The sequence below is a fragment of the Haliotis asinina genome, chromosome 8 (assembly GCF_037392515.1).
Source record: "Haliotis asinina isolate JCU_RB_2024 chromosome 8, JCU_Hal_asi_v2, whole genome shotgun sequence".
NCBI classification, from domain to species: domain Eukaryota; kingdom Metazoa; phylum Mollusca; class Gastropoda; order Lepetellida; family Haliotidae; genus Haliotis; species Haliotis asinina.
The window spans coordinates 51,578,326-51,588,949 of NC_090287.1; the positions used below are offsets into that span (position 1 = coordinate 51,578,326).

Consider the following 10,624-nt stretch of genomic DNA (forward strand, 5'->3'; position numbering starts at 1 on the left):
TCTCACGCATGTTTTGTGTCTAAATATAGAATCACGTGATCTTTAATCACCAACTAATCTATCGTTCAATATCTAAAGCTGTATCTAAAATCACAAAGGGAAATTCCGATTTCTACTTTCGAAGCGATATATAGGATTTTCAGCTTGAATATTCATAAGAGTAGGACATTTATCTTGAAGTCTAACTGATATATGTTCAAAAGTAATACCTGTGTAAGACAATCTATGTATGAGTGTGTGTGTGTGTGTGTGTGTGTGAGTGAGAGAGAGAGAGAGAGAGAGAGAGAGAGAACGTGTATCAGTCGTTGGAAACGAGCATCATATTAAACTAGATCGAGTTGTATCTATTACAACCTAAGTCAAAGTATTGCCAAACGTATAAAGACGGACTAACCTTTAGTCCCAGAATAAGTATAATTTTGACAGTAATAAATAAACCCATTCATATTGAATATAGGTACCCCAGTGAGCTGAATGACAACCTGGGGAAATTCAGACTTGCTTCAAATAGGCCTCAGCATTGCAGGGAGGCTAGGCAGTGGGGAAATTAATGAGGTTCAAGATTAGGGACTGTGAGATAGACCAGTGTAGAGGGAACAGAGCTCATTTCATAGTGTACAGGTGATGAACAATTCATTGTAACCAAGTTGGCAAGTAAGTCACCAAGTCTGGCTCAGACATTTTAAGACTGCTTCGATGACAATCGTGGTCTTACGATCCAGGGTAGGTAACTCTGAGTTTCCACGAAACGAAGAAGTACGGCTTCAAGCCTTCATCTTGACACGTTATTTTTAAAATAAATTTTCATATTATTTACACTATCTAATATTTTAAGGCCAAATGTTTTGTCTCTTACAACTGGTTTTGTATTTGCGTCCTACGTCGATCAATGTCGAATTAAAATAATGTGCAATGGGTATGTTTTATGGGTTCCATGAGTGTACAACCTTTTAATTTGAACGAAATATTTATAATAAAAAAGTTGTATATTAAGAGAACTCTCCCCGTTGTTATTCACATCAACTTCTAAATGCCACTCAAAGAGGTTTAAATAACGCAATCATTTAACGGAACAACAATGGGAAAATTGGGTTTGTCCCCATCTCCCTTTCCTAAATTGCCCTTTCGGTTTTCGGTGTGTGTGATCGACAGTACTATAACGTTCACAGCTTGACTTAGTCTGTCTACTCAGAATCTGAAATTAGATGAGCTGTGTGTGAGAGGTGACCCGCTAGTATGATCCGACACGCTCTCTGTCGTCAGCATGCCTGTCTAAGCATCGATGTGAATATAGCAGAAGCCCTATGGCTGATCATGAATTCGAAATGTGTATAGCTAAGGAGTTGAATAGTCAAGGGCCATCTCAATATTCAGTATTTAAGTGTCAGGTGAGCGGGTTAGACGGCTGACTTTGTGTGCTGGCGATTAGGTGCCTGACTCTGAGGGTGCGGGTTCGAATCCCGGATGGGACTCCACCAACAAAGTACTAGAATTTGTACTTTACTGAGGAAGTGAAATCCCAAATATGACATATGTTGCATCTGACCACTTCATAAATGGCATCGTGTAATCACAGTGTTTGTTTGTTACTAAAATGAATGAGAGAGTGGGTTTTGTTTTACAACGCACTCAGTAATATATTGCAGCTATATTCCGGAATCTGCAAATAATCGAGTCTGGACCAGACAATCCAGTGATGAACAGCATGAACATCGATCTACGCAACTGAGATGAAGTAAATGTGTGTTCCCATCCTGTGTCATTACTTAAATCTTGCTGAAAGAGGTTGGTTGGTTGAGTTGTTGTTTAGTGCCACAGTCTGCAATATTCCAGCTACATGGCGGTGGTCTGTAAATAATCACGTATGACCAGACGATCTAGTGATCAACACCATGAGCATCGATCTACGCAACTGGTATACGATGACAGGTGTCAACCAAGTCTGCGAGCCAGACCACACGATCCCGATATTGACCTCTCCCGACAAGCATACGTAACAGACATGGGTGAAGACAAGTTCTAACCCGGTTCTTCACGGTTCTGCTAAAAGCAACATAAAATAAATAATAAACACACGCACGCACGCACGCACGCACGCACGCACGCACGCAATAGCTGAACAACCGCCAACAAACCGACGACGAAGTCTTGTTCAAGGAGCAAGAATTAACTCTGAAACGTCATGTAAAGAATAAACAGAAGTAGTTACCCATAAAACGTGTCATGTATTCAAAACCGATGCCGCCTAAAATACGATTCACTCAATCACAGCAATCGTTTGTAGCAGAGGCGGTACAACTTCGCCTTGTCATACCAATACCACAGTAATATTACAGCTTTGGAAGCAAAGACTCATGTGTCACGTAACTTCTGTTCAGTTCTCCGAGGTTTGAGATACCTGAAAAGAATTACACAAAATTAATTAGCAAATTGTCAAATACTCTTACCGATATGAGGTATTATCCTTCGCTTTGCCATATATCAATCATTTACCAAACTGTAACGGGAACAAGTACTAAAACCAACAGCGTCACCCTGAGAACTGATAGTGAGTGAGTATTGTTTTACGCTGCTTCTAGCAATATCACGTCGGGAGACACAAGAAATGGGCTTCTCACATAGTATCCATGTTGGGATACGAACCTGGGTCTTCGGCGTGACGAGCGAACCACAGGGCTACCCCACCACCCCAGAGTAGCAATAAACTTACATAGAAGAGACTGAGTGAGTGAGGGAGTCACCCATATAGTGACGATCATAGAAGGAGAAAGAAAGTTCAGAAATATAAATAACGTTTTTATCTGTAGCATATTTCGTAAATGTTAACATGCAATGACAGATCAACGCTTTTGAAACAAACAGCAATATTAAATGTATCAAGATTGAAATAATTATTAAAAATTATGAAATAAAAATGAAGTATTATTTCATTTAACGAATACGAATAAAAAATACAATCATTATGTATCTGCAAATATCTAAGTAGATTTCACGAGGTGTTTTCTAAAGTTTCATTTCAACTTCCTTGACGGTCACAAAACACCTAAATATGGAAAGCAAGCACCAATCACGCAGTGAATGTCTTTCAATACAGTAGAGACCGTGTGTTTTTATCGTGATGAGTACACGCGATGCGGCTGACGAATATATGAACTTGACTCTGCCTTAACGTTTGACATGCATAAAACATAAGGCCCGTTAATGAGCGAATATATGATTCACCATGGCTGACTGGAAATGAATAATAGGTCCACAACAGAGTGTGCGACCTCTGCTGAAAAAAATATGGAGATGTCTTTTATCTATCTCGGTTTTACGAGAATGTTAGAGTGGAGATGATTCGGCTACGTACCCAGGAGCGCCATTGCGTTGTCCACTTCATCCTTTACCAACTGCAGCAGATTAACAACGCCCTCTGTGCCCTGTCAGGTGAGATGAGTTGTGTAAGAGTATTTTCTTGAATGGGGATAAAAGATACCCAACAGCTAAAGGACATGGCATGGTACACTGCCATCAGCGCTTGTGATTGTGTCATACATGTAACGACCGATCGCGAGGTGCGAGTTATAATCCACTGGTGTGACCGATTCAAACAGTGGTATTTTCAGCTGTCATGCTACAGCTGAATTATCACCGATTGCAACGTTTATATATTTATCATGATCGTGAGGTGTTTACCGGTTCGATTATTTACAGACCGTCTCCATATAGCTGGAATATTGCTGAGTTCGGCGAAAACGGGACCCGCATACTCATTTAAAAGGACCATCCTTGGTGTGCCCGCGTGATGGAAGTGTGTTTATGTGCGTGTGTTGTTAAACTGATACCGGACAATCAAGTGATATATTATCAATGATCTACGCCATCATGGAAGGATGCTACGCCACCATCTACGTCTACCCGATCCACTACGTCGTCTGTTAAGACCACAAGTTGCCCGCGGGATGGGAAGCCTAATCACACTACGAGTCTCTGTGACAACCACCACACTTCACCTTGTGGACGAGTCCCCATAATGCTGGCCTGCCGATAAACGCTGCCCTGGCGCCAATTGCTATGGCCTTGATGACGTCATATCCGCTCCGGACGCCGCCGTCCACGTACACCTCACAACAACCACCGACAGCGTCCACGACCTCAGCGAGAACGTCCAACTGGTAGGAGGTAGAAAATACTTCAAAGAGGCGTGTAACTTAGTCCATATAGAAGCATTAGCATAGAGGAGCAATAAAATACGTTTAGTAGTTTTGCCATCCCTCTGAGGTACTATCGCGACGTTCTGATACCGCTAAGGGAGAGAGCTTCTGAAATTCATGAAGTCATAATTCATTTGGGACATGGGAGCACAAAACATAATATGCATACATATCGGCAAAAAGGTGAATACCAAACATTATTCTGAGCACGAAATTCATTCAGTTCTAACTGGATCAACACTGTCAATGTTAGACTAATGTTTAATTTCTGATTAGATATAATTTTGATACTAATAAACTAACCAATATAAAATGAAAAAGGATCCCTTGGGAGATCAGAGATCCTGAACCTGAGGAAATCTAGACTTGCTTCATTTAAGGCTTTAGCGTTACAGAGAGGGCTTGGGAGTAAAGAAAATAAGGTGGCTCAGGGACCGTGAGACAGACTATGTCACTACAATCACCATGAGAATGTGATTACTATTTGCATAACGGCGTTACATATGTTTATATATTTAGAGAAATGTTTGTCCTGAAGTCTAGTGAACACCACCCCAAAGGAAAACGTAATCATATTTTCACTAATATAAGGCCATGATGTTATCATCGATAGAAAGACAAACGGTTATGGCATGTTATGTCCATTGGCTCTGTTACTCTAAATTGTCCTCTGAGAAACAGCCTCTCCCAATCTCGCATAAGGAACTGGCAAATCACTACCCAGGAACCAACAGAAAAGCCTCTAAACACCATCGATCAGTAAATAAAGCCACACGTATTGACAAGCTTGTTATGGCTCACTAATTCTGCGTGTTATGACCCCGAGTTCAATTCGCTGTGGATCGTCCATTGTTATGAAATTGGAGACGAATTTTATAACGTTTACAATAACAAATGCGGAGTTAAAAGCAGAAAAATAAAACAAAATAAGAACGTGAAAGGAATTCGAAGATATATTTTTTGTGGGCGTTGATCATTCATGACTGAATAACTCACATCTTATTTTGTCTCTCATTCAACCAAATGACCCGCTCAACCATCAATATAAGATCATCTCTATTCATATGCACATTTCAAGTTGGTGAAAAACGGCCACCCTCCATATCGTCTATGATGAGAGTAGTCTCCCTTTCACTAACTCACCGAGGTCGGTACACTGTCTAACTGTCGCCCGCCATGATTTGACACCCAGATAGCTGCCGCTCCGTGAGATACTGCCTTCCTCGCATCTTCAGCTGAAGATATATAGTATATTGGTGAGATATAAAGCCTCTTTGAACAGTTACAGCATCAGCCAAAATGGACGTTGATACGGCAATGTTTATCATTTCGTCGTTTGATTTTTATGATTATCATGTCAAGAGTATATCAATATTGACAGATATTTTGGTTACTGCAAGCATATACTTTATTAGGAGACCTTTTTACAGAACAGGGATGGTCGGTATTTCAACAACATTTGAGTAGTTACCATTTAAAACCCCCTTGACAATAACAGGCAATCGAGAGAAGTTTAGGAGCCATTTGACGTCATCCCACGTGATCGATGGGTCCAGTTGACTCCCAACAACTTCCAAATATGGCACTTTGGCCGCATCAGTTCTCAGCGATTTGAATATACCATCAGAAGCGTCGATATTCGGCAATCTGAAGATGAACACCAACTGCCCGTTTTAGGATTTTCTAATATAAATGTGTCGAAAAGAACGGGGGGTACAAATGATGAAACGATTATTAAGTACATTTTCAGCGCGCATCGCTGTCGCCAGCACTGGTCTAATAACATTAAAAGTTAATCTTTCACACTCATGTGATCTCCGCGTGCTGATCCTACTCCGTGAAAGCCACGTACAGTAAACTGTGACCAAACTTTGTCCTAATTAAAACCAAGAAGGCCTGGGTTCTTAATCCAGTAAGATATTAGTTCCCATAAACAAATTAAAATCGATTTGTGAATTTGTGTTTCTATAAATGAAACCCCGCACACAACACAAATGCTCTTTCGATCGTACTTTCGTTTGAAATCAGGTTGTTCTGTACCGTTGGAATATTGGTTAAAGAGGCATAACACCATACCTACGCTGTAGTTCAGTGGAAAAATATTTCGGTTTCCATGGAAGACATTGATGACATTTTGTCAGACCCTTCCATTCGAGGTCCAACTATCTCCAAGTCGTATAAAAAATCCGGTACGACATAAGAAACGAAAATGGTCAATGTATTATGATAAAACTGATACCTGAGGTGACCCGGAAGTGTAAATCCTCCCCTCATAGTAGACAGCCTCCTACCGGCGAACGGCGCATCTACCGTCAAAACAAGGGCAGAGAATCCAGATGCCTCAGCTCTCCGCACTAGCGTTTCTGTCAGGCGACGCTCCTTGAATATGTAGAGCTGGAACCACCTGACGCTGTTGGGAGTTCCGACTGCTATGTCTTCAATGCTGAACGTGGAGACGGTGGAGAGACCAAAGGGGAGCTGGTGTCGCTCACAGGCTGTAACAATGTTCTGTCACAGATTAATCAAGAAAGTTGAACTTACAACTTATTAAAACATCATGATGTGCATATCTCGTAAGTCGATAATGTAATTATGGCATCAGACTTATCTCGCTATCCACGTACAGCTGTGTCAGGCCCACATGCCAAACACAGCATGCATTGTACTACCTTTAGCTATTCCCATCTCCCCATCCAGATGGGCCATCCGGCACATGGACATTGGTGCCACGCCGACAGGACAGCTGACCGGGCTGCCCAGAACTGTGGTGGACATGTCTCTCTTGGATACATCCTTCAACACACGGGGACGGAACCTGTATCTTGAAGCAAAATAATATCTCACTTACAGTAAGCAATATTTTAATAAGGCACATGCACGAAATGTTACACCTGTAAGGAGCGATTGGGTAGGAGAGTTAAGTTTTATGCCGCTTTTAGCAATATTACAGCAACACCACGTGGAGGACTCCAGAAATTACACGAAGAAAGAAGGACAACAATATATGGATGAACAACTTTTTGCAGTTGGGTTGACGTTTCGGTCCTCAATTGCGTTATCACGCAAGTGGTCAGTTACAACGTTCATCTAAACCTCTCTTCCACGGTAATCGCAAGAAGTTGTTCATCAAAATACTGTTATTGTTTCCTAATGTTCCAACTTCTAAATGCCTCGAAAAGGAGTCACACCTTCAACATAGCCAGGCGTGGTGGGGTAACCTAGCGGTTAAAACGTTCGCGCGTCACCCCGAAGGCATGGGTTGGATTCCCCACGTGGTTCATTTCTGGTGCCCCGCCGTAGTGTTGTTGGAATATTGCTAAAAGTGGCGTAACACTACTCTCAATCACTCAAGATCAATATCAGTAAAACAGTGGTACGCATTGGTGGATTGGTGAAACTCGGGCAGCACGGCGAGGTCACCGTTTATGTCCCATATCGGACTTAACTCTTTTATGTGAAGACTCTCCTTGCAAAACTGAGGTCAGGACAAATCTAAAAAGTACGCACTGTTCCTGGATAACACTTTATGTATGTATTATTACATATTTCCATGAAGCTGTTTTGTGTCTTGGACTAAATATTAGTCTAGGTATAAATGATGCAGATCTCAGACCAAAAAGCGACGAAAGCCACGAGAAGGAATATGGTATTGATTTGCAAACAAGATTAACTTGCGATTCATAGTGACATGACAGGATAGCTTGTTTAATGGGCATTCTAGAAGTTGGCGATTTTTGTTCAAAAATGGAACAAACATACAAAGTGACAGCACTTTTAGCTTGATAACGATGTAAAAATCTACATCGAAATGTCGCTCAACGTAATAAAAGTTGTAATAACGCTGAATTTCAAACTACAATCTGTCTCACTTCCAAACTCAAGCGTGGTAACGCACAATACCTCTTATACACCAGCGTGTTCTCCTTCACCGTCTGCTCCGACGATGATCCCGCCATAAAATAATCCTCAACCATTGCAGGGAGCTTGTCCTTAGCGTAATCCTCATAGTCTCCAACACAGAGCAAGGGGGTAGAAGACGCTGGCATGATCAGTGAGTCACGGCCAGGTGAACAGGTGTGTTTAATCCAAGTGTTTAAGCTATCTTTAAGTTCAAGGTCTCGCACATGTAATCTACGTGAGAGTATGTCATAAGTACGTTTTAGAATCATACTTCATCATTACTGCGTGGGTGTATCTTTCTATATTTATGCACGTGTGCTCATCAGCCTCGGTGCCTGGTACCGTGGTTACGTCGATGTTTTCATGCGCCAGCTTTTGTGTGCCATATGCATTTTTAAGCATCGAGAGGGATTTTTAAAAGAAGATTTTGACTTATCAGACTCAAGCTGTACTCAGTCATGGACAAGACATGACATTTTGTGTCGCGCCATTAAACCAGACGGCTATTTCATGCCTTTGATGCATAACAATTTATGAGTATATGCATCAAGTGAGCCCAAAATACATATATGCTGAGGCACAAGGGATGCAGATTAATTGGTCCAGGTGTAAGCTCACACGGCTCCTTGGGCCGAAAGCTACGAATTCGAACCCACATCGGCAGAGTCATGCACCTGTTTGACAGCACACAAAGTCAGCCGCCTAACCCTCTCAGCCACCGCAGCTTCCACTAAAATGGAAGTGGGACAGCTGGTAGTCTAGACTGCTGACTTTGTGCATCCCTCTGATAAGTGTAAACTGTCCTTGTGTGCCGGCGATTAGGTGCCCAACTCTGAGGGTGAGGGTTCGAATCCCGGAAGAGACCCAACCCAACAAAATTTCTGAAATCTGCATGTACTTTACTAAGAAAGTGTAATCCCGAATATAACATGTTACATTTCACAACTTTCTAAATGGCATTGTGTTATCACGAAATTCAGGGTTGGTGTAATAAAATATATAATTACTATACCTTATCATTCAGTACACTGCATCATTTCATTACGTTAGAGGGTCCTCATGTTTAAATTAGAAATAGGGTGGTCTCCCCTTCCATTTGTTGGTCAAGGTTAGACCCCAATGCGACATCAACAGTTTTACAAAGAATCGTGCGTTCTCAAGTAAATTTACACTCAGCTGATGCCTACTAGCTAGTACTGGTGACGGATTGCTTAGAAATTGGAGGAGTACCGCATATATAGTTCTTGGTTTTATGTGGAATTCGTGATTCCAGACATTCCAGTCTTTTCAATGTTATGAACACATGCCAAACATAAGCGAAGATTCGGGTTACAAGTGATTTTTTCAACAATCCATGCCCTTCTTAAGTGGCGACTAACGGGATCGGGTGATCAGGTTCGACAACATGGTTTCACACGTCATCTTATTCCAGATGGACAGATGCTATTGATCACCGAACTGGTCAAGACTCGGTTGTTTAATGACCGCCGCCATAAAGCTGGAATATTGCCGAGAGCGGCGTGATTCAAACAAACTTACCACAAGTGGAACAGGAGGAATGATTTACTTGGTACCAAATCTTTCCCTTAAATATATTAACACGGGAAAATTGGACAAAGATTTACCAATATTTTTTAACGGTATGTGTTATTGAAAATGGGAAATTTACAGACCAACTGACCACGTTCGTCAATGTTAAACCTGTCATCGGTCACGGTGATAAAGAGTATCGGACTTAATCCGTTACCAGTATCTCTTAAGCTAACAGAACCAAGGTGCATTTGCTCGTATCTGTCCTTACGGCTGTTTCTGGTTCACGTTGGTCAAATCACGTGCGTGCCACGTATACCCTCGACATACTCACGACTGGCCATCGAAGCCTTGGTCCATGTAAATGACATAATCCCAGGTTCACAATAACATTATCGTAAGTTTTAGCTGTAAAGGCGATTATCTGAGATAGCTGGAATAGGTATACAATACGGATGGCAGTCACAAATCGGGAGTGGCTGTCCGGTAAATTCATTTAGTCCTGTGTGCTGTGTGGGTTGGTTGTGCCACTGTAAGTTTTATCTGTAAGGGCGATTATCTGAGAGAGATGGAATAGGTATACAATACGGATGGCAGCACAAATCAGGGGGCGAGTGTGTAGTAAATTTTATCTATTGCACTACATTGTGAATATTATGCCTTTTTGTAACTGTGTACTATGTAGATTGTATAAACGCCCCCTGGCTTGATGTGTAGAGTATTTAACAATGACATTACGTTGTATACTTTTGAATGTGTGTCGTGTACTTTCGAATAGTGAGTATAACAAATACGTGTATGATGTTTATGTTCTTTGAAAGTTGATTCATAATTATAATTGTAACATGTTACTATTGAGTGATCATCCTGCGACTGCGGGTATTACGCTCCTTGTTTGTTTCACTCAGGTGTTATGTTGTGCGTGGGTTGGTATAGTCGTAACTCTTGCCAAGCGAGCCAATTCCCCAAACGCGCGATTTAATAAATACAACATTTGG

The 10,624-nt window shown here is 41.5% G+C and overlaps 1 protein-coding gene across 1 annotated transcript; it reads right to left on the minus strand.

Annotated features, from left to right (window-relative positions):
* Positions 1-2,205: 2,205 nt before the first annotated feature.
* On the minus strand, positions 2,206-8,276 carry LOC137293746 (2-Hydroxyacid oxidase 1-like). The gene is made up of 8 exons (XM_067824458.1): positions 8,097-8,276; positions 6,866-7,017; positions 6,436-6,691; positions 5,668-5,843; positions 5,340-5,431; positions 3,996-4,154; positions 3,353-3,422; positions 2,206-2,398 (listed from the first exon to the last, which is right to left on the minus strand). The coding sequence occupies exons 1-8, from the start codon at positions 8,240-8,242 to the stop codon at positions 2,331-2,333; spliced, it is 1,119 nt and encodes a 372-aa protein (XP_067680559.1). The 5' UTR covers positions 8,243-8,276; the 3' UTR covers positions 2,206-2,330.
* Between the last annotated feature and the right edge of the window lie 2,348 nt (positions 8,277-10,624).

Bases quoted from the DNA above. Each gene is read 5' to 3' on its own strand.
- LOC137293746 (XM_067824458.1), bottom strand. From the start codon at position 8,242: ATGCCAGCGTCTTCTACCCCCTTGCTCTGTGTTGGAGACTATGAGGAT. The intron at 4,155-5,339 runs GTGAGTTAGTGA...ACCTCCTACCAG, and splicing joins TAGACAGTGTACCGACCTCG to TTGGACGTTCTCGCTGAGGT. The intron at 2,399-3,352 runs GTACGTAGCCGA...AATTCTTTTCAG, and splicing joins CAACGCAATGGCGCTCCTGG to GTATCTCAAACCTCGGAGAA.